Source organism: Oryza sativa, chromosome 3 (assembly GCF_034140825.1).
Source record: "Oryza sativa Japonica Group chromosome 3, ASM3414082v1".
In the NCBI taxonomy this organism is placed as follows: domain Eukaryota; kingdom Viridiplantae; phylum Streptophyta; class Magnoliopsida; order Poales; family Poaceae; genus Oryza; species Oryza sativa.
In genome coordinates this window covers 36,727,878-36,751,254 of record NC_089037.1, presented here as the reverse complement: position 1 = coordinate 36,751,254, position 23,377 = coordinate 36,727,878, and the positions used below count along the sequence as shown (strand labels likewise).

Here is a 23,377-nt window from a genome sequence, read left to right as displayed (position 1 = left end):
TCTTACCACAGCCTTTCTCCTAAAATTTATTTTGTTGTTGTATTGAAGAAAAAAAAAAGAAAAGAAAAGAAAACTGGAGACTAGTAGTAGTGCTTCCTCCATTTCATTTTAAGTGTATATAAGTTTCCGTGCTCAACTTTGATCATTCATCTTATTTAAATTTTTTTAATAATTAGTAGTATTTTTATTGTTATGAGATAATAAAATATAAATAGTACTTTATGCGTGACTTATGTTTTTAATTTTTTTTTAAAAAAAATTTAAATAAGACGGACAATTAAAATTAGGTACGGAAAATAGGTGGAGGGAGTAGCATTTTATCCATTTTTGTCTGGTAGAAAACGATGCTGAACGAGTCGATGGGGGAGGGGGACGCCGCCTACGCCAAGCGCGTGCTGCTCACCGCCGCCGGCGACGACGTCTCCCGGGGGATCGCCTCCACCCTCGCCACCCATGGCTGCCGGTACGTACGTACGGACCTCTTGCCTCGCCGTGCTCTCCACTCTCCCTCTCTAATTCGTCCTCTCCCGCCGTAGATTGGTTTTGGTCGGCGACGAGGGCGCCCTGGCTGGGACGGCGGAGGAGGCGCGGCGCGGTGGGGGCGGAGGAGATGCGGTCGCTGTGGTGGGGCTGGATCTCCACGGCTGCGACGAGGCGGCCGTCGACGCGGCGGTGGGCACGGCGTGGCGCTGCTTCGACGGCCTAGACGCCATGGTGAACTGCTACTCCTACGAGGGTCCGTACACTACTTCTGAATTTCTGTATGCTGTTCCTGCAGAGCTAATTCTTAGTTGTTCCTCTGCATTTCAAAAGAAAATTCCTCCGGTCGACTTCAATTCGTGTACTCGTAGCTGAGAACCACAACATTTCGCCATGCTCTAAGCTCAATCCAAACAGTCTGCCCAGTGCTCACCTAATTTTAATTTTAGAGAAAATTCCCTATCTGATCTTTCATAGATTACTACCCGAGAAAATGTGCCTTGGGCAATGGGTGGATCAGTCTGTCTGTCAACTATGAACTGTTGAAATTTCACTGTAAATTTCTGCAACAATAAAGTGAATTGTATTTTTATATGTACTTCATGTCGCATTCTCCGTAGCTTTCTTAATAAGTGCCTTAGTTCACAAAACCAGTATCAGATAGATATTGTTGTCAGTAATAGGATACAACTGAAAGGATCAATTGGTTAGTGCTTGTACCCTGTATGCCTGGTGATCAAACTTAACCACGATATGACACAATCTGGAACCCCCTACTTCAGCAAAATGGCGCTTTGTTTTCATTTACAAATGTTTGTTTTTCCCAAATGGGCAGGTGAAGTACAAGACTGCCTCAATATAAGCGAAGATGAGTTCAAGAAGACAATGAAAGCGAATGTAATGACACCTTGGTTTCTAGTAAAGGCAATTGCAAAGCGACTCCGGGACTCAGAATCCAGTTGTGGAGGGTCTGTTGTATTCTTAACTCAGATTATTGGTGCTGAGAGAGGATTGTATCCTGGTGCTGCTGCATATGGTACAAGTTTAGGTGCCATTCACCAATTGGTCCGGGTAAGTCTTCTGTTCAAGTACTGCCAACTGACTAGTACCATTGTTCTCCCTTCATCATTGAGAGCTGCTGCTTTACTTCTCTATGCTTTGCTCAAAGCCTGAAAATGTTAAGCTTGCAATGCACTTGAAATGAAGAAATGCATACATTTAGATGGCAGTATGTTTCAGTTGAAAACTAACAGACGACCCTGATAGTTCTGAACTGGGAAAAAAGGATCCTGGCCAAATATATGTTGTTCTTGAGAAAAGAGCCTCCAATCCTCCATAAACAGCACTTCCGGTTCAATCAACAACTGATTCTGTTTGTGTTGAATTCGAGCACCACTCAAATCAAGAGGTAAACGTTTGTTGTTTCTTCAGCTGTCAGCAATGGAGCTGGGCAAGCACAATAACCGGCTGACAACTCCAGCAGTTCTGAACTGAAGAAATATCTCAGCTGGCCATATTTATGCTTTTCTTCATAAACATGCTTGAATCAGCATAACTCTGTAGACGATACTTGCATTGCAGTTAACAATTGATTCGATCCATGTTGATCTCGAAATATAACACTCATAACTGTAAGAGGTACTAAATGTTTGTTGTGTTCTTCAGCTGTCAGCAATGGAGCTGGGCAAGCACAAGATGAGGGTGAACGCGGTGTGCCGTGGGCTGCACCTGGGCGACAGGTTCCCGGTGTGGGTGGGGAAGGAGAAGGCGGAGAAGGCGACGGGGGAGGTGATGCCGCTGCGGAGATGGCTGGACCCGGAGAAGGACGTGGCGTCCACGGTGCTGTACCTGGTTGGGGACGAGTCCCGGTACATGACTGGCAGCACCATATTCGTGGATGGCGCCCAGTCCATCGTGCGCCCGCGCATGCGCTCCTTCATGTAGATCATCACATCACCGTACGTGATAATAAGCAACTACTAGTAATAGTAGGGAGATCCATAACAATAACAAGGAGAGCTCCATCATGGGTTTCTGCTCTGTAGCTGTGTGTTCAGATGAACAATTTGCTGTCTGTAATGATCGAGAAGACAGTACAAAGTTGTGTTCTGAGATTAGTATGTACGCCGCAGGCAACGTGCCATGATCTGAGCCTTCTGGTATATGTACGATCTCGGATACGTCAGCTCTTATTTGAAAAACACTCTCATAGCTGTATGTAAGATCATTTTTTTTTGACATATGACAAGTTAAATGTATATGGTTAAAAGAGTTATAAAAATATTTCGTCTAAAGTGAAAACAGTGATTAGAAAGATCCAAAGCGTAATATATGCAATAAAAAGTGATCCTTCAAGTTTGGTAAAAGGGAGGGTGTACATGAATATGAATATGATCCAACCGCCCTTATATAAATCAAGGTTTCTTTTTCGTTTTTGTTTCAGGATCCGCTCGTCCAACTGCGGCGACGGCGGCAACAGATTGATCGACCGCCTCCGTCTCGGCGCCTAGCTAGCTCGGTGAAGTTTCTCCTACCGGCCGCTCCATCTTGGTGACGCCGGATTATTAGTGTCATAAAGTAAGTCACTTGCATAAGTATATGAGCTCTCAGTGGTGCATGGTTTTACTTTACATCGTTGCTTTTACCGTTTAGCATTTGAAAGATAGCACTTGTGTTGAAGACCACTCAGAGATATACTGTATTATGTAGTGATGCTGGGGTGTTTGAATACTTTTGGGTAACAAAACTGAAAAGAAATTTGGAAGGACGGGAAAGGGCCACATTTTCAACTTGCACATCTTCAAGCGGCGCCGTGCACTGTTAGTAGTAGGGCCTAACAGGCCGATCCTTTTCAGGCCCATCAAATTTATTGGGCCAAAAAAATCCTAGCTCTGAGGGCCCAAAAGAATTTGTCCGCGAGAGGAAAATGTCTTGTTTGGACCATCAATCAATCAAAAGAAGAAACAAACATGAGGCATGTGGCTCTTGCACTGATCCCCCGAGACAGTTTTGAGATGGGATAGTATAATCTTTCTGAATTTTGTTTTGTTGCCTCTCTCTTTGGATGGATGTACTTCTCATTCAATCATAGCTGAAGACATGATGACATCTTTACATCTAAAGTACTATCATATCATATCATATCATATAGTTTGCCCATCATGCGTATACTTGTCTGCCGTCAGGTATACAGTAATATAACTTGAAATCGACCCATCAATCTACAACAAACCAAAAAAAACAAAATTCGCCCTTTCATGTGCAAATAAAGCTATCTTCCTGACTGTACGTAGCCTACAACACCAGATACTGCCCGATCGACAATCAAAATCAATGGATGCATTTACCAGGCACAGTCCACCTGGCATTGGGCTTTGCCCAGGGTGGCAACCTGGTGTAGTTCTTCCAGTCAGCAAGAACACCCTTGAGATCACTGATCTTGGATTGGAGGCCGATGCAGCAGTTGGCGTGCATGGTGCAGATCTTGCTCAGATCCTTGCCGTAGCTGCAGAATCCGCCGATGTAGGCCGTGTCCAGGTACTGAACCTTGAGCTTCAGCTTCTTCACCAGCTTCTTCTTGATGTGGTTGAACACCGGCTGCTCGTTGAGCCCCGGGTGCGAGCTCCTCGCCTCGTGCCACTCCTTGGTCATGGCGATCGTCCTCGCGCTCGGCTTCACGTAGAAGAAGCCCGTGTTTGGGAAGTTGTCGATGTTGTCCGGGTCACCGAAGAACACGTCGCTCGAGATCGCCATGTCCGCGTACACCGCCACGTGCTTGAACGGATTCCTCAGCCACACAATGTCAACGTCCTGATCTTGCAATTGGTTAATTAATCAGTTCATCTTGATTTGCAGTCAATGGCGGTGTTAATTTCAATTTACAGTTACTGAATTACCGTGAAGAGGAAGTTGTAGCCGAGCTGGAGAATTCGGCGCTGGAGCTTGAGCTTGCTCCAGACGAGCTCGAGGTAGTCCTTGGAGGCGAAGAACTTCTCGGAGGTGAAGTCGACGTCGAGGCCGGGCATGGTGTAGAGGTAGCAGTGGGGGTGGACGGCGCGGCACCGGGTGAGCGCGGTGGGATCCATGGCGACGACGAGGACGTGGCGGAGGAGCTCCGGCGTGCCGTCGCCGACGCGGAAGCCCTGGAGGAAGATGTCCAGGAGCGAGTCGGGCGCCGCGAACGCGTGGTTCACGCACGTGATGATCACCGTCCGGTCATCCGTCGCCGCCCGCGCCACCGCCGCCGCCAACCCCCGGAACTCGCCGCCCTGCCGCCATTGATGATCAAATTAGCGTGAATCACTAGGTGGTGTAAGATCCTAGGACTTTCTTTGCCACTTTTCGTACACTCGAAACAAGTACAAAAAGGTAATCAAGGATCGAGATTAATATATAACAAATTGATTAGCCTATCTCTTTTTCGAAGTCAAAATAGTAGATCAAGTCTCATGGAATGATTTCTGAATTCGTGGTTATATGTAGCATATATCTTACAAAATCATTTTCTTGGTGCATTTGGCAGACACCCAAAAAGGGTTAGTTGTGTCCTACTGAAATTGAAGAACCCCCTGTTTTTATTATGATGAGTTGTACTGTTGAGTTAATTTTGAACATGTGAGGAAACTGTGGGCAACAGAGTGAATTCAAGACGGCACAAATTTAGCAGATTACTGATACCAGATGACGCATAAGAAATTAAAGAAGTGAAAATTAATTAAGCCGGGAGATTAATGAGAACTAACCTCTTCTTCAAGATCTGTACTGGTTGCTGGAATATGATGAGTTGGTGAAGATGCAGTAGAGGTCGCAGGAGGCTTGGTTGGCGGCTGCTCCTCGGCGACAGCAGTAGCAGTCGTCGGAGGCTTGCCGGTGATGTTAGCCTCCTCGCCGCCACGTGCGATCACCGGCGGCGGCGGCGCCGTTCCATTGCCGCCGCAGTGCAGCAGCAGCTGGTCTCTGGAGGTGGAGAACTGCACCGGCGACCTGGCGGCGCGGCCGTAGTCCGGCGGCGCCTGGTACTGGAAGAGCAGCATGACGGTGAGCGTGGCCACGCAGCCGAGCACGAACGACGCCGCCTGCCGCCCCGTCGCCTCCGTGACCGCCACCTTGGGCGCCATGGACGATGAGATGAATTGATCGATCGAGCTAAGTCTCTGCAGCGGGCAGAGTGCTAAACTAATATAGATCGAGACGTGTACGCACTGTACCAAGACGACGACTGCTGCTGCTACTACTGCTAACTTCGTTCCAAAATAAATACAGTCGTGAGTTTCTGTGTCCAATTTATTTTATTTAAACATTTTTAAAAAATAAAAAACATAAGTCATATATAAAGTACTATTCATATGTATGAATGTGAACAATACTAAAAAATTTTATAATATAAAACGGAGAAAGTATTATACTAATCATAAAAATTTCAAATAAGATGAGTTGGACACGGAAACTTATGGCTGCACTTATTTTGGGCTGGAGGGAGTAGGAGCTATCAGCAGCGGCCGTGTATGTATGTATCATGTATGTATGCAGTATTTATTTGTGTATTTGTATACGTAGGTGTAGATGTGGCAATCGATGGGTTGCAGTTAACGAGGCGTACGAAGATAGCTGCCTTGCCGTTTCCTTCCCTGAAATAGCTGCTACTCCACTACAAGTCGACGAATTCGATCGAGCACTAGCTGCTGTTACTACGTACTCCCTGCTGTAACTGACGCGAGAAATACTCCATTCTCGACCGATTCATCCAAATTGGTGCCATCACTACCCTCGATCACTAAAGAATTAGACTAGTCCATGCTTTGGAAGCTTCGCTGCAAGTAGCAAAGGAGATACCTGTGTATGTATGGATCGAAAATTCGAATTTAAGAATAATAAATAGGTGTAGTAACCGTATAGTATGCATGAGTGTGTACTACTATATGATATTCAGCTGGTAAACTGTCTAGCTAGCTACTAGCTAGTGTTTAATTTTGATATGTGCGAACTGATGATCGAGCTGAGCAATGCATGGGTGTGGTAGTACTAAAGTATAATTAAGCTACTGATCAAATTCGATCGGCTTGAGAGTTAGTGCCGGGAGGATGGGCGCACATGGCGACGAACATGAGTTGGCGTGGGTGACGGATCTCTCGCTTTGACTACTCGATCGCCACCGAAATGTATGTACTCCATGAGTATGTATATATGTTCTTGGCAATACATGGAGAATTCATCAACTAACTAGTGCTCCATGGTTACATATTGAGGTGAGCGTTGCTGCTTAATTTCCCGGACGGACCGGGCATGCTGCCATGTACACATGCACCTCATAATCTGTAGTATCAATCATCAGAAATGTTTAGAAACGTATTATCTATTATATTCAGATATGCCAACTGCTGCTGGATCCATGGCACTGCTCATACTACAGTGAGTGAGTACAGCAGCTTACCGAATAAAGTGCAATACCATTTACGTCTCAAACTCCTCCTCCTTGAAAATGCTCTAATTATCCTCCACTTCAACAGATGCTAATTCATGGATTTCCTAACTGCACTAAACTACTGCAAGGCATTGAGCTGCTTAATTCAGGTATCTCTCTGTTCAACGTGATCTGCGGGCAATTAAATTAAACAGCAGACTGACCAGGCACATACTGGAAGTCTGGAAGTAGCAAACCAGTCGCTGGCCTTTTCTGCAACAGTATTTGTATTTCAGCTAACCTGTCAATTAGTGATCGATGCGTTGTATGACGTGACAGCAACTGCTACGTGGCGTTGCTGCATCATATATATGAACAGTTCCTCAGTTTACTTGCAGAGAAGGTTCGCACTTAGATTAGCATAGCAATAACTAAATGCTGCACAGTGCTGCTACTTAATTTGGTTACTAGTACTGTAGTACTATGTGTACTGGTGGTAGTAGCTTAGCTAGGATCCATTGATTCCGCCGGTTTTAGAGAATCTTGTAGTGATGTAGTCGCTGCTGCGAAGTGCCACGAATCATTGGTCATTCATATGTTCATCTACCATTTGCTCAACTTGTTAGGTTTCATCTGCGATGCTACTTGTTTGTTCGGTCCATCTGCTACCTACTTAAACTACTCGATCTATCGATGAGACGATGACTTTTGCCTTAGTTAATTGGACCTGCGATTAATTAACCAACATGATGGCACAAATTTATTTTGCTGTCATTAGCTAATTAAGTTCAACTGCTGTGTCCACTACGCTGACTGCACGTACACACGTCTGCATATTTTATTTTTTTTAAAGAAAAACTAGCAATACATGCAGTCTTTGCTGGTATCCACAGATTGATACCGCTGGATCTGTATATCACTGGTGGAGAAATGCTTTTTAGTCCCGTTTCGTAACCCCCCTGTAGTCCCGGTTGGGGACTACGAATCCGGGACTAAAGATCGCTATCTTTAGTCCCGGTTCAAATAACCGGGACTAAAAATCAATCTTTACCAACCGGGACTAAAGATGGGAGCATCTTTAGTCCCGGTTGATAACACCAACCGGGACTAAAGATATTTTTTCTTTTTTTTTCTGCTTTTAATATTGAATATTGATTTCACACCATCCCCTCCCATATCCAAATCATCACATATTACAGAACATCTCCAAATCCTCAAACAAATCATCTCCAAATACATTACCAACTCTTAAAAAAATTACATCACAGGGTTCTAAAAAATTCATCACAGATTCACATCTCACACAAAAATACATCACAGATTCACATCTCAAAAAAAAAGAAAAAAAATCCGGCCGGCGGCCACTGCCGCCTCCCCTCCTCCCCTCCACGCCGGCCGGCCAGCGCCGCGCCGGTTGCCGCCGAGCGGCCGCCCACCGCAGCCGCCGCCTCCGCGCGGCCTCCCCCGCCGCCGCGCCGGCCGCCCACCGCCGCCGCCGCGTGGCCCCCCGCGCTGCCGCGCCGGCCGCCATGCAGGCCGCCTCCGCGCCGTCCCCTGCGTCGCCGCCTCCGCGCCGGCCGCCTGCACTGTGGTGAAGGAAAAAAGGAAGGAGAGGAGGGGAGTTAGAGATAAGGAAAGAGATAAGAAGTTAGAGAGGAAAAAAAGAGATAGAGGGAGGAGTTTGTTGTGTGGACGGGAAAAGAGGATCGGTACTATGGATTATATAGTGTGTTTTGATTTTTATTCCCGGTTAGTAATACCAACCGGGACTAAAAATAGGTTTTTAGTCCCGGTTGGTGTTACTAACCGGGACTAAAGATCATAGAGCCCTGACACAGCCTGACATGGAATCAACCGGGACTAAAAATCATCTTTAGTCCCGGTTGGAGTTACCAACCGGGACTAAAGATGATCTTTAGTCCCGGTTGGTAACAACAACCGGGACTAAAGATCTTCCTCTTATTAACCGGGACTAAAAATCATTTTTAGTCCCGGTTTTTAATGGAACCGGGACTATTGTGGATATGGGTCGACCGACTAAAGATGGTTTCTCTACCAGTATATGGCATTTGAATTAGGGTTGATTAATTTCTCCGTGCTAGCTCCTAACCCGATCCTGACACTTAAGCTTAGTCTAAGGAGCTCTCTACTTCCCAAACTTAATTAGCCAATTATACAATACTATATATTATCCTGACACTTAAGCTTAATCTAAGGATTTTCTACTTATGGCCCCTTTGATTTAGAGGAAAAACATAAGAATTTTAGAGGATTTCAATCCTATAGGAAAATTTCCTATGAAGCCCTTTAAAACAAAGGATTGAATCCTATCTAATCCTTTGAAATTCCTATGGAATGGACAATTCTATAGAGATTTTGGAGGAAATTTAGCAAGACCTTCAACCTCTTGCTAACTTTCCTTTGAGTCTATCTCTCTCATCCAATTCATGTGTTTTTCCTATGGTTCAATTAAACGGTCATTCCTGTGTTTTGCAATCCTCTATTTTATACTTACATTCCTATCAAAATCCTACGTTTTTCCTATTCCTACGTTTTCTCAATCCTGCGATTCAAAGGGGCCTTAGCAAACTTAATTATCTAATTAGAAAGGTGACTAAAATGAGAGACCATGATTTTATCTTTGCACTTAAGCTTAGTCTAAGGAGTTCTCTACTTATCAAACTTACTTAGCCGATTAGAGTTAGAAAGGTGAATAAAATGAAAGACCATAACATTTTTCAAACGACCAAATAGATTGATTAACGTTATATTAATAGAAGGGAGTTTAGCTGGGATTTGGGTTGGGAAGACTTTTCCGCTAATCGATTGATCATCGCATTTATACTGTTGGCCAACAGTGGCGACTGCCTGGTATGGTCATTATCGACTCATACTCCAATATGTTTATACCAACTATTATATTTAAATGGCCAGCAGTGGAGTAATAAGTAACAATCTATTATTTAAATTATGATAAGATTCACTCATATATGTTTATACAAACTTGTTACTAGTAAGCATTAGATCAGCTGCAGATTGGTTGCATCAGGTGTACGTACAGAAATCCTTCCAACAAAAAGCATATGTACCATATGACAATATGTACTTATGTTGTTAACTTGTTCTAGAATTAACTTTCCATCGAGAGATTTAATCGGTTAATGACACTCACGTTCCCCTGGTAGCCGTTGTATATCATTTTCAGGTCAAGAATAAACTAAGATATGAACATCACATCCATACCCATCCGACGATTAAGTTAGGTGGCCAATCACTCTTACCATCCATATATGCATATGCTCCATTAGTTAGTACGGAGTACTTCTTTCCAAAATAGTATAAACATTGTCAAGTAAATAGCCAGGAATGCTTATTCGTCTAGTTGCACAATCAGAAATATTTATATTTTCAAATGGAGGGATTACTCAACTTTTACTTACAGGCAGGGGAAGTCAGTACTGAGTAGCTAGCTAATTACCCCGTTGATCATGCAACTATGCAGTGACAGATTCTGCCAGAATTTGGTTCATGGCCGCTAGCTGCAGGGCATGTGTGATGTCCCCAGTTTGAACAGTAGAGAGCAGCCGGCAGTATGCACATATGCTGCATTTAAGGAGGAGTTAGGACCGGAGTAGGAGTACTAGTACTTGTTTATTAATCACTCATCTATTAGCATAATGGTCCATGGTGAAAGTACAGCAAAATTAGGTGAAGGTAACGTCGATATTAGTTGTATAGAATCATAGACCATCTTCCCAACAGTGGTACTTTCAGATCATCTGTCCTTGTTTCCGTCCCTGTTGGAGAGCGACAATCGGAATGGTCACTGACAAGGGACCTCTCTGTTGCCCGGAAACGACGAAACATCCAGTTCAGAGTTGCAGACTTCAGACAGTTGCCAAGGATCAATGGAAAATTGCAACTGAAAATGCTGGAGACTGCATTGAGATTGAATATTAATTCCTCCAACTATAATTGAATTTCATCCATATTTTTGGAACTAGATGAATATGATATCCATAATTGTTTTTACCCTGGGTAATCTTTAGACCTATGTTATTTGTTTGTTTTTATGTGATGTTCACATCCATGTTCCATCAAACCATGTATTCAACCTGTATTAGAGGTTGTTATTTGGTTCAATGCTTCAACTTGCCACACCTCTTTAGACTTGTGTTTGGTTCATTGCTATAGTTGTGGCTTACCTATACTTTTTTATCTTGTCTCGCATATCATAGACTTAATCTTTATCTAATTTTACCATACTTGTCTAGAATGAGTTATGGCAATATTAGTAAAGATCCAAACAACCCTGATCTTCTTATTGGGCTTCTCTTAAGTTTATATGCAACTGGTCCCTTTTAGGCCCGAAAGCTTGTTCAGTATGTGTGCTGGGCCGTATGGAACCATGACTTATAGAAACTTCTGGCCTGCTCGGGCCCTGAGCCCCTGAGCCTATTCTTTGTCGAGACTAATTGGGATGTGGCCTTTTGGGTTTTCAGGCAATAGAACAGTGTGAGAATGCTACCCTCTTATCCTGGCCCATTTATTCCACGAAGCTGAAATTTATTTTAGCCTTTTGGGTTTTCAGAAATAAAAAAGATTATGCAAGTGTTTGAACCCTTTATTTTCGGTCTCTGGACCTATTCAGATTGTAGTCAAAATAAACCTTACCAATTTTTGGCAATGCCATTCTAAAATTTTGGCAGGATTTCTTATGTATTGATCAAATTTTGCAACAAACTAAATGTAGATATGTTTTTGGTAACTTTGCCAAAAAAAAATGATGTGATTGAAAATGGCATCAAAGTGAACAGACCCTCAATAACGGAGTACCGGCCCATTTATTTTATCATTTTGTTCCGGCCCATTTATTCCTCAAAGCAGCAGCCTTTAACGATGTATGGCCCGTATGAACTTTACGGCCTTAATCAGAGGCACAGTGTTAAGACCGTAAAGTTAGGCCCACTACATATGGTTGAGTAATTCAGTGTTGCCACCAGCGCCGCATAAATATCTTGGGATAAACTAACTTTTGAATCCAGAAATAGAAGAAAAAAATAGTCTGGACACATGCTTGATGGTTGATGCAAGCTGATGCACTCTTTTATCTTTACAGAGGGAGCTCCAGGATACAAGCATATGCTAGAATTAATTTTTATACATACGTACGTAGGTATAAATATATGGTGTAATAACTTAATATATAGATTTTCCTAACTTGACAAAAAGAATCGGCGCAACTAATAATTGAGGAGAAAGAATTTGGCAGCTCGAGAAATTAACCGGCCTGCAGACGAGCGATCGCCTAGCTAACCAAGCAACCAAGGCAATCCGATCCAGCAATGCTGATCAACGCCCGTCCGCCGCCTACTTTTTATACCGTGATTCTAAAAATCGAACATAACTATTGTTGCAATTCATTTTTTATTTTCTAGAAGTCCCGTCAACCGTCAGCGGCTCTGCAACTATACTCTTACACACCCCGCCCGCTGCTTCTCCTTTTTATTGTCATTGAGATTTTAAAATTCGAATATGATTATCAATGTTGTTTTTTTTTTAACTTTCTAGAAGTCCCGGCAACCGCCTTTCATGTTTGCTTCACGGCCTGCCTGACGTCCTTCTTTTTAATCGTCATTAGGATTCTATTTGGTGTTTTATTAACAATTTTTATATGGCGTATCAACCGCCACCAACTCTACTCATTTATAGGCATGTTATTTAATTTATCTCGTCATGTGTTTTAGATGGTCTTTTCTTTCAATAGTCTTTATTTTTATCAAAAATTTTAGTTATTTATAAATTTTATTCATAATTGAAATCTTTTTTTTTTCTAATTTCAGAATTTACTTTTTTTAAAAAAAATAGTTGATATCGTATTGTGTTCTTTTAATGTTTTTATTTTTAATTTTCAATTTCAGTTGTTTCATAATTGTATTTCTACTTGAACTCTCTTTTAATTTTTTCTAATTTTAGATATTATTATATTTTTTATTCGAAATTTTAATTAATCTCGTATCGGGTTCTTATATGGATTCTTCTTTCAATATTGCTTATTTTTAATTCTGAGTTTCAGTTAATTTTAAATTGTATTCCTACTTGGACTCTTCTTTATTTTCTTTTGCTAATTTCGGATTTATTTTTATTTTTATTCTGAATTTTAATTAATCTCGTATTAGGTTCTTATATGGATTCTTCTTTTAATATTTCTTATTTTTAATTCCGAATTTCAGCTATTTTTAAATTGTATTCCTACTTGGACTCTCCTTTTCTTTTCTAATTTTGGTTTTTATTTTATTTTATTTTGAATTTTGATTAATCTCGTATTCGGTTCTTATATGAAAACTTATTTCAATATTGCTTATTTTTAATTCTGAATTTCAGCTATTTTTAAATTGTATTTCTACTTGGAATCTCATTTTCTTTTCTAATTTTGAATTTTATTTTATTTTTATTTTGAATTTTGATTAATCTCGTATTGGGTTCTTATATGGAAACTTCTCCTTTCCTTTTCTAATTTTAGATTTTATTTTATTTTATTTCGAATTTTGATTAATCTCTTATTGGGTTCTTATATGAAAACTTCTTTCAATATTGTTTATTTTAAATTCAGAATTTTAGCTATTTTTAAATTGTACTTCTACTTCGACTCTTCTTTTTTTTCTTTTTCTTCGATTAACGTAGCTGAAATTCAGAATTAAAAATAAAGAATATTAAAAGAAGAGTCCATATAAGAACCCAGTACGAGATTAATTAAAATTCGGAATAAAAATAAAAACAAACCCGAAATTAGCAAAAGAAAATAAATAAAGAGTTCAAGTAGGAATACAATTTAAAATTAGCTGAAATTCGAAATTAAAAATAAGCAATATTGAAAGAAGAATCCATATAAGAATCCAATACGAGATTAGTTAAAATTTCAAATAAAAAATAAAATAACATCGAAAATTACAAAAATTAAAAGAGTGTTCGAGTAGGAATACAATTTTGAAATAACTGAAATTGTTTCAGCTAATTTTAAATTGTATTTATACTTGGACTCTTCTTTATTTTCTTTTGCTAATTTCGGATTTATTTATTTATTCTGAATTTTAATTAATCTCGTATTGGGTTCTTATATGCACTCTTCTTTTAATATTTCTTATTTTTAATTCCGAATTTCAGCTATTTTTAAATTGTATTCCTACTTGGACTCTTCTTTTCTTTTCTAATTTTGGATTTTATTTTATTTTATTTCGAATTTTGATTAATCTCGTATTCGGTTCTTATATGGAAACTTCATTCAATATTGCTTATTTTTAATTCTGAATTTAAGCTATTTTTAAATTGTATTTCTACTTGGACTCTCATTTTCTTTTCTAATTTTGAATTTTATTTTATTTTTATTTCGAATTTTGATTAATCTCGTATTGGGTTCTTATATGGAAACTTCTCCTTTCCTTTTCTAATTTTGGATTTTATTTTATTTTATTTCGAATTTTGATTAACCTCTTATTGGGTTTATTGGGTTCTTATATGAAAACTTCTTTCAATATTGTTTATTTTTAATTTCAAATTTTAACTATTTTTAAATTGTACTTTTACTTGGACTCTCCTTTTCTTCTTTTTCTTTTTATTCAATTAACGTGAGAATTTCTAGTCTCAACAGCGAACGTGGTGCCTCCTTTCAAAGCTGTCTTTATATAATATAATATAATAGATATAATAGATAGGTAGATAATAGCCTGGACACATGCTTGATGATTGATGCAAAGCTGATGCATTCTTTTATCTTTACAGAGGAGCTCCGGGATACAAGCATGCTAGAATTAATCTGTATACATACGTACGTACGTACGTACGTATAAATATATGATGTAATAACTTAATATATAGATTTTCCTAACTTGACAAAAAGAATCGGCGCAACTAATAATTGAGGAGAAAGAATTTGGCAGCTCGAGAAATTAACCGGCCTGCAGTCGAGCGATCGCCTAGCTAAATTAACCAAGCAGCCAAGGCAATCCAGCAATGCTGAACGCTGCGTGTATATGCATATGAACATATGATCGATCGATCGATCAGTGGATGCAGATGCCGGGGAGCTTCCACTGGAACTTGCCCGAGCGCCGCTCGTCGGGCGGCGCCGCCGTGTAGTTCCTCCAGACGTCGAGGACGCCTCGGAGGTCGTGCATCTTGGCGCCGAGGCCAACACAGCAGTTGGCATGGAGCGTGCAGATCTTGTTCAGATCCTTGCTGAGCTGACAGAAGCCACTGATGTAGGTGGTGTCGAGGAACTGGATGGCGATGCCCAGCTTCGCCTGCTGCTCGTGCTTGATCAGGTTGAACACGTCCTGCTCGTGCTTCCCGAAGAATCGCCACCTCCCTTGCTGCCAACTCCGGTAGAAATCGAGGGTCTTGTCGTTGGATCGCACGAACAGGAAGCCGCCATTGGGGAAGTTGCCGAGGCTGTAGGGGTCGCCGATGAACACGTCGCTGGAGATGGCGATGTCTGCTCCCATTGATATGTGCCTGAACGGGTCCCTGAACCACATCACGTCCACATCCTGCAAATGCATTCATATGGATTAATTAATTACTGTCAGTGCAATCCTTTTCCAGTTTACTGTTCATTCAGCCATTGATTGGATTAATTGTACTCCTGGATTAGTATGCAATTCGCAAGTCATTCTCTGAATTTTGCAATCAATCAGTGAGAGCGCCATCAGGCCAGGAAAACCGGGCATGAGCGTGTCTGCTTCCTCTTGCTCAACGGAATCTTTCAGTTTCACAGGTTCAGTTTTTTCGGTCGCCTGTACGCGAAAGACAAGCCACAAGTTCCAATCCAAATGGACGGCCGGGCCGACAACAACACGAGTAGAGTAGAGTATAGACGAACGTGTCAAAGTCCAAACCAAACGGTTTAGTCCAACTTCTCTCGAATCGGCTGCGTCTCTGCTTAGCCGAGGACATTTCTGCCCAGCAACTATGATGAAACTGTAGTGCACGAGAGCTAAGCTAAGCTAGCTAGCCAAGCAGAGCACTAGCAGCCAATGTATCGCCCAATCCGGCCAACTCAACCACCACTTCGATGGAACACATAGTATATTGCATCGAAAACGACATGAAAATGAATTTATATATTGCAATTGAAGCGTGAAAAGAAGAAAATAATTTAGTACTGACCGTGAAGAGGAAGTTGTAGCCGAGCTCAAGGATGGTCTGCTGAAACTTGTTGCGACCCCACATCATCTCGAGGTAGTCCTTGCTCATGAACATCTTCTCGGAGCGGTAGTCGACGCCGGTGGTGCGGAGGAAGTAGCAATGGCGGTGCACCGCCTGGCACCCCTCGTACGCCGCGGGGTCCATGGTGACGATCACCAGGTGGTCCAGCAGCCGCGACACGCCGCCCTCCCCGAGCCTGAAGCTCTCGAAGAAGAGGTCCAGCAGCGACCCCGGCTTCGTCCACGCCAGGTTGATCTGCGTCATGATCACCGTCCTGTCCTTGGTCGCCGCTCGCCGGAGCACCTCCTCCAGGTCGCCGTAAGGGGACGCCGGCGCCGGAGCCTGCACATTGTATATGCACACATGATTCATGATTGGTTTCTGTTCACATTTCATGATCAGTGCAGATATGAGATGACTACAGAGTTGGATTTTTTTGCTTCATGATCACTACAAACTGAACTCCAAGAATTGGATTTTTGCTGCATGCATGTGACGAGTTGGTTGCGTCTCTATGGTTCAGCATTGGCTGACAAGTGGGGCCATTTTTTTTTGGAAGAATTGAGCTATGGGCAGCAACTAAAGCTGAGTATAGCAGCAATCTAGGAGAAGACACGCCCATGAATGCCATGCTGCAACTAGCAAATGAGCTCAAACCATTCCTTCATTTTATCTCTTTTTATGCAAGATTTTATTTTCAACAATTGAAACGGCCAATGCATTTTCTTCTGAACAACGACATGTGCTACCTCACATGGTTGAACCAAGAATAGATTTTGCCTGTCAGTAAGACATACTACTCTGTCCCATAGAAAATCTAATTCTAGTTACAAACTTTTACACACATATGTCTAGATTCGTAGCTAGAATTGGTTGCGAACCCGTCTTCTCTCTTTAGCCTTAGAGCAGGTTTAATAAAGCAGGCGACTGCCGGCGGTAAAAAACACCACATCAGCGATAGAGATAACTATGAGATAACTAGAAGATGGGTGTATGTACAGCTGCTGGCTATACGCACAAGCACCAATGAATTGATTATCATTTTTTTACGCCCAATCCGTCTGTACCCGCGCATTGCCTCGCGTAGACCCACACGCAGCCATGGGATAAGCTTTTTCTACAGTTTCTTTCTTCTTGAAGTTCGTGTGTAGTCGGCGACAATTTAGGTGGTGTTTGGATCCAGTGATTTAACTTTAGTCCCTGTATTTAGACACTAATTTAAAGTATTAAATATAGACTACTTACAAAACTAATTACATAAATGGAAGCTAATTTGCGAGACAAAATTTTTAAGCCTAACTAATCAATAATTAGAGAATGTCTACTGTAGCATCACATAGGCTAATTATGGATTAATTAGACTCAATAGATTCGTCTCGCAAATTAGTCCAAGATTATGGATGGGTTTTATTAATAGTCTACGTTTAATATTTATAATTATTGTCCAAACATCTGATGTGATAGGGACTTAAAAGTTTTAGCCCCATTTAAACAGGGCCTTAGTCGTCCGCTAACACCCTCTCTCCTGGTTTTTTCCATCCAGCTCATCACTTTGGCCAGGTTGGATGCGCTATCGCCGGCTTAAACCGTATATTGTACCTGCTCTTACGCGAAAACCGCCAGACAGAGGCGTCATGGGCCGGCTGAACATCCATCGCCGATCAGTCACACATGGACCGTCCGATCGGGAGCCGGACTACTAGCCGTTTCCGGTGCCACGTGTACCCATCCCACTGCGATGGCCGGTGACACGTGTGAGAACATGGCAGCAGTGGCAGTAAACCTGTGGGACCCATGCCGACAGCAGCTACAGGTAAAAAGGAGCTAGTAGAACGCGATGAGTCACCAGGTCTAGACTAGTTACATCATGTGGAGAAGAAGGGAATTAGCTGCTGGTGTTAACAAGTGTGATTAGTAGTAATAGTGTTTACATGGGGAGAGGGGAAAGACAAAAGTGGTTGGGAGAAAGGGGAGAAGATGGGAGCAAGAAAGCAGGTGTCAATGGCGAGCATTAGCATAGAGGCAGGACCGTGTCTTTGTGTTGTAATCTAGACTGACTAGGTAAATAAACTATTACTGGTATGGTAATCTAATCAGTAATCACGCGGGTTTGGTTAACCGGTCGCCGTCAGGCTACGTAACTTGTTCAAAGAGGATTCCTCCTCCTCCTCCTGTTAATGTGTTTTGTTAATTATTGCTGATCGCGGCAGCATATGTAAATGGCATCTCTGGTTTTTATTTGAGCTTATTAAATATCACAATTTGATGCCATCTCCACCACCACGCACTACTTAATTAGTATTACTGTTTGATTATTTTTTATTCTTGTTACTGTTCTTTCAGAAAAAAAACGGATTTGTTAACTCCAGGGAGGTAGAAACATCTGAGGGAAAATAACCTCCTTTGTTTTTTTTTTCATTTTGAAATCTTCAGAAATGATATTGGTGCCAATCAATTCGTTTTGTTCATAGCATATTGAAGCAATAAAAAAAATGGCAAATATGTGCATACCTGGACGGGGGCGGGAGCCGGAGCAGCAACGACGGTGACGTTGGCGGCGGCGGCGGCGGCCAGCGAGTCGTTGGAGTCGACGGCGGCGTCCTGCAACGGGAGCGGCAGCGGCGGCGCGTCGTCGGCGTTGCTCCAGGCGGAGATGTCAGCGAGGCGGCGTCCCGGGCTGGCGGACATGACGAAGAGGATGCAGACGGTGGCCATGGCGGCGCCCAGCACGAACGACACCAGCGGGCTAATGCTGCTGCTGCCGCTGCCGCCGCCGCCGCCCATCGTCTCCCCACCCTTCATCTTGCCGCCGCCCAGCATCGATCGATCAACCAATCAATCAAACTATAGCTGCTTCCTCCGTTGATGTGACGAATGGTTTCTTGCTCAAATTAAGAGAGGTTCTTGCTTCTTGTGGCAGGATGGTGGAAGAGGAAGGAAAGGCAAAGCCTTTGTCTGAAGAAAGGAACAAGAAGGAGGTATAGTAGTAGCAGAGAGGAGAGGGAATGGGGGTATTTGATGGAGGAGCAGCAGCAACAGGTAGGCGAAGACCAGCCTGAAAGGGAATTAACGGGCGTGATGGAGGCCTAAGAGACAGATCATCATCATCTTAATCCTCTCCCACTGATTGATTTACTCGTAGTTTTGGCTTTGCTGGTGTGATGACAACTTGTAGTGTGATGCGTGCCTCTTGCTTCAGCGTGACAGGTTTCAAAGTCGCAACACACGGTTGCTTTGCTTTGATTTGCTAGCTGCTGGAGCTGGAGGTCGAGGTTTGGCTGTCAGGAACTCAGGATGGGTTGGGTTGTTGGTGCCGACCCTGTCTGCCTGTAGGTTCGCGTTTGTTTAGGCGTAGACTGGACCTGATGCGTTGAACTGTTGAGATGGACGTAATAAACCCGATCCGGGGTATTATTCTGATTTCTGAATTCTCTCCCTGCATCCCTGCAATAACTGAATTTTTCTATGCTACTTACCTGTACATGACATTGTGTACGCGTCTTTGGAGGTGATTTTTTTAGTGTTGCAGACGGCTGGTTGGTTTTATTCTGTTTGCTCACATGGGGGAGAAACAATATTTCTGAATTTCCCTCGTACTGTGTAGGAAAATAAGGTTCGACATGAAGAAAAGAACTGCACAATCAAACGTTGGATACTGTTGCTAATTTGAGTACAAAACGGTTTCATGCTTTGAATATTGTTGCTTATTTATGTCAAAAAAAGTATTGTTGCGTACAAACGGCTTCATGCTGTATGGTAAACACCGCCAATCATTCGCGTGCTGAGTCTTACAAAACGAACAAACATTCACTATCGGTCTATCGCCGCATGTAGAAGAAAATGATGGTAATTTCGACCTGCAACTGTTAGAGTTGATTAATTATTAATTTGGTGAAGATTTTTTCTCTACCGGAAGGAAATGACTAAGGTGCTATTAGCGACTTCTAGCTAGCTAGGTCAGACGCCATCTGATGGCCACCACACCCTATATGCTACTAGTATGATGCTGCACTTGCCGTGTTAGGTTTGCTCATGTGTAAGTCGCAGCAAAGCTCATGCCGCTGTTGCCATCGATGAGCAAACCTTACCTACTAGCTCTGCTATCTCATCGTCAACTCCATCTTTCGCTACTTGCATCTTCAGAAAAAGTTCAGAAAAACTCAGCCTGCCTCTTTTCTTGACAAAATAGGTTCCTTGTTCAGAGTTAAATTGAACTGTCTGCAGCGTATTCTTTTGTAGTTTTTCGTGTATCTAGCTTGTCATTTTGAGGTAAGCAAGTAAGCACCAACTTCTGTCATTCTCGGTATATAAACAAATTGGAGAAGTAGGCATCTAAATAAAGGGTAGCGTGAGCCTGTCATTCTGCCGCCAATTTCGGGATTGCATGCAAGACTAAGCTTTGAACTATAACTGAACAAGTAATCTGATGGCGATTTGTCGGTGCAGCGATTTGGTACTAGCACTGCTAATCTGAAGCACAACAGAAGGATTGTTTTTTTTTTTTACCTAGCTTTCACTCTGCTTTTGCAATCTTGCATGCTCTTGGGTGCAAACTACCATCCATCAATAGCTTTGGCCGATACAGTGCTATATACTTTTGTGTGTTTCTGTCAGATCAGTCTATGTGCAACAGTGCAAGTGTTCTTCTCAACTGCTGAAAAAGCCAATGCCGGAGGAACTATTTTTAGGTGGAAACATATACTATGCAGTATTGCAGTAAATTAACTCTCCACACGGGCGGGTGAATAAACTTGTTTACACTGCCTATTATTAATTATCTAAAAACATTATTCATCCATTTTCCTATAGACAGACGTCTCTATTGAAGGCCTAAATACATCTTTGACTAACTATCTTATTCTAATCATTTTGGGTCAGGGAAAACAACATGTACAAAAACGTGCATATTTCCATGGAAGTTAGCAGCATATGCAACACATATTCTGTTAACTAATCAGGTCGGGTTCCTGTCCCGATCATGATTCATGAGCCGAAATGTCTAATAGAATGGCCTAGCTGACTGATTGTTTTGCCTAACCATATAAAGACTGGCCGGGTTGATTATTATTTATCCGGTATTTTGTCTTAATAATCACCAGATACAAGCTGCTTGCCAAACCTTAGGCGCAGCCATGTACACATTTTTGCCTTTCCTGTTGTTGGTTGAATCATAACATTAGCACCAAACTGTCTGTTTACCAGTCTTGAGGAAGAACAACACCGTAAATCACGCTGGAAATGCTGCATTTTGCTAGCCATTCTTATGTAGTTGATGATATTATATATGCTCCTAGGTTTATGGCAAGTTGGCAGAGTTAATTTGATTAGAACGACAGATGTTAGGACGATTACTGTGTTGGAAGTTTCTTGGATTGACCTCAAACGTGCAAGCAGATATAAGGCTGGCAACTTGACTATAGTTATTAGTTGGATTCTGTAGTCTGGTCTGCACATATAATATTATACAGGTAATCAGACAGCATTATATATTGATATATACTACTGAATAAAGGAACTAAGAGGTTCAGTTTTAACGAATCCATGATTGCGACATGAACAAGAATTAATCTATTCATATCTAGCTACTTGCTACGATACGAGCTAACATGCACCCAAATGAAAAAAAGGAAGAGAAAAAAAAGAAGATATGATGTGCACAACAGTACAGATGGTATATGTAGCCGTTTGCACATGGCTTCTCAAGAACAAAATGCAGTGGCTTGCCAAAACTTAGGACAGTTGGAGGCTCTGCATTTGTGTAGCGAGTATAATATTGGGAAATCTTGCTGTTTAAGAGTAAACCAGCTCTGCATAGCTATATGAAAAGGAGTATCAGGTAACCGGCTTTGCAGGGGACCTCACACGGAGAGACGACGACAGTGGAGAGGTTGCTGTTTAGGTGCATGATGCCATTGCTATTGCTGTATTAGGCCAAACTCAACTCGCTAGGATGACAATTATTGCAGGTGAAGCGTGCATAATTAAAGCATGTATAGCACCAAACATGCATGAACCTATCAGTTATATATATGGGTTTTCAGACTAGGCAGGAGAACTATTTTTCAGAGAATGCCCTGTGGATGTTTAAACCAAATGAACGGATCAAATCAGCAGCAGGAGCAGGTAATGTGCCTGTGTTTGAGGTTGTAACACGTCTCAATAGTATTTTGCAGTAATGAGGTCACAAGATCACATAATCATATGGATTAATGGGAGATGGCGAAGAATCATGTTTCCTTGTGTCGCAGGGCAGCACATGCATTGCGTCGCCGCCGTTGCTGTCCTCCGATTTAACAAGTCAAAAGGCAGAAAAAAGAGGAGGAGAAACAGTAGTTTAAACAAGAAGAAAAGTGCACAACGAAACGCGGCGTTCTCGAGGCGCTTTGGCTACCTGATGATATATACTAATAATCCAAATTAAGGAGGTAATTAGAATAATATACTAATATAGAAGAATGGGCAGCTAGTTAGCTGGTGATATGAAAAGAAAAAATGAAATGGTTGGTGGTTGTACCGGAAGAAAGGAAGGTTCTGCCTGCCTGGATGGATTACAAGAAATCGTCGTCGTCTTTCTGTGCTAGGCTGCAACTATTGCAAAGCCAAACACGTACACGGGTCTCTGCTTTTGCTTCCGTTGCCGTTGAGGTTGTTGCTTTGGTCGCCGCCGGCACAACGTGCTTTACCTCCACCGACACCTCATCATTTTCTCTGAAAAATTTGCACCGACTCGTTCGTCATATTCTCGTGTGAAAAAACCAACTCCCAGGTGAAAATCATGTGCTGTATTTTCTCTCCTCTTCTTCTGAAGAAAAAAAGGGAATGCAGAGACCAGTAAAAGTTCTGTGGAGATCATGTATTTATATTCTTGCGTGCTGTCTTTCGACCGACAAGACAATAATTGGGTTGAAAGAATAGCTAGTCAACGTCCAACAATCCAGTGAGGCAGTGACCAGTCTAGTTTTCCATACATATATACAGTAGTACCCCCATTTCGTTCTTCAGAATTTCAGAAACAGCAGGACGAGGTCTCCCATACTTCCACCGTTCAATGAAACTGCCCTCTCAAGAAACGCGTGCATTTGTCCAAGTCGGTGCCACCATATTTCTGAATTCCCCTCGTACTGTGTATTAAAGCTATAAAAACTAGGATGAAGACCCACACAGATTATGCGGTTAGCATGATTATATTTTTTTTCTCACATAATAGCATAAATACTTATGCATTTTACTATTAGAATATATTGAAATGGCAGCATAATTTTAAATTATGTACTAACTTGACCAAATTAACTA

General features: G+C 42.0%; 3 protein-coding genes across 4 annotated transcripts; 1 reads left to right on the top strand and 2 right to left on the bottom strand.

The window, feature by feature from the left end:
* The first annotated feature begins 346 nt into the window (after positions 1-346).
* LOC4334790 (uncharacterized) lies at positions 347-2,720 on the top strand. Of its 2 annotated transcripts, none has more exons than XM_015775660.3 (4): positions 347-463; positions 537-736; positions 1,316-1,551; positions 2,146-2,720. In XM_015775660.3, exons 1-4 carry the CDS (start codon positions 360-362, stop codon positions 2,422-2,424), a joined length of 819 nt encoding a protein of 272 aa, XP_015631146.2. In that variant the 5' UTR covers positions 347-359; the 3' UTR covers positions 2,425-2,720. The 2 variants fall into 2 exon arrangements, with proteins under 2 accessions (XP_015631146.2, XP_025879876.2); XM_026024091.2 differs by lacking the exon at positions 2,146-2,720 and adding an exon at positions 1,912-2,091.
* Positions 2,721-3,590: 870 nt separating this feature from the next.
* Positions 3,591-5,627, bottom strand: LOC4334789 (uncharacterized protein At4g15970). The gene is made up of 3 exons (XM_015773591.3): positions 5,223-5,627; positions 4,377-4,748; positions 3,591-4,290 (listed from the first exon to the last, which is right to left on the bottom strand). The coding sequence occupies exons 1-3, from the start codon at positions 5,595-5,597 to the stop codon at positions 3,811-3,813; spliced, it is 1,227 nt and encodes a 408-aa protein (XP_015629077.1). The 5' UTR covers positions 5,598-5,627; the 3' UTR covers positions 3,591-3,810.
* An 8,996-nt stretch (positions 5,628-14,623) lies between these two features.
* LOC4334788 (uncharacterized protein At4g15970) lies at positions 14,624-19,066 on the bottom strand. Its single transcript, XM_015777075.3, has 3 exons — positions 18,596-19,066; positions 16,046-16,426; positions 14,624-15,426 (listed from the first exon to the last, which is right to left on the bottom strand). The coding sequence occupies exons 1-3, from the start codon at positions 18,902-18,904 to the stop codon at positions 14,941-14,943; spliced, it is 1,176 nt and encodes a 391-aa protein (XP_015632561.1). The 5' UTR covers positions 18,905-19,066; the 3' UTR covers positions 14,624-14,940.
* Between the last annotated feature and the right edge of the window lie 4,311 nt (positions 19,067-23,377).

Excerpts from the sequence above, each read along its gene's own strand:
- LOC4334789 (XM_015773591.3), bottom strand. The coding sequence starts at position 5,597 with ATGGCGCCCAAGGTGGCGGTCACGGAGGCGACGGGGCGGCAGGCGGCG. Across the intron at positions 4,749-5,222 it reads GTACAGATCTTGAAGAAGAG|GGCGGCGAGTTCCGGGGGTT; the intron begins GTTAGTTCTCAT and ends CAATGGCGGCAG. Across the intron at positions 4,291-4,376 it reads GCTACAACTTCCTCTTCACG|GACGTTGACATTGTGTGGCT; the intron begins GTAATTCAGTAA and ends TTGCAAGATCAG.
- LOC4334788 (XM_015777075.3), bottom strand. The coding sequence starts at position 18,904 with ATGCTGGGCGGCGGCAAGATGAAGGGTGGGGAGACGATGGGCGGCGGC. Across the intron at positions 16,427-18,595 it reads CGGCTCCCGCCCCCGTCCAG|GCTCCGGCGCCGGCGTCCCC; the intron begins GTATGCACATAT and ends TACAATGTGCAG. Across the intron at positions 15,427-16,045 it reads GCTACAACTTCCTCTTCACG|GATGTGGACGTGATGTGGTT; the intron begins GTCAGTACTAAA and ends ATGCATTTGCAG.
- LOC4334790 (XM_015775660.3), top strand. The coding sequence starts at position 360 with ATGGGGGAGGGGGACGCCGCCTACGCCAAGCGCGTGCTGCTCACCGCC. Across the intron at positions 464-536 it reads CTCGCCACCCATGGCTGCCG|ATTGGTTTTGGTCGGCGACG; the intron begins GTACGTACGTAC and ends CTCCCGCCGTAG. Across the intron at positions 1,552-2,145 it reads CCATTCACCAATTGGTCCGG|CTGTCAGCAATGGAGCTGGG; the intron begins GTAAGTCTTCTG and ends TGTGTTCTTCAG.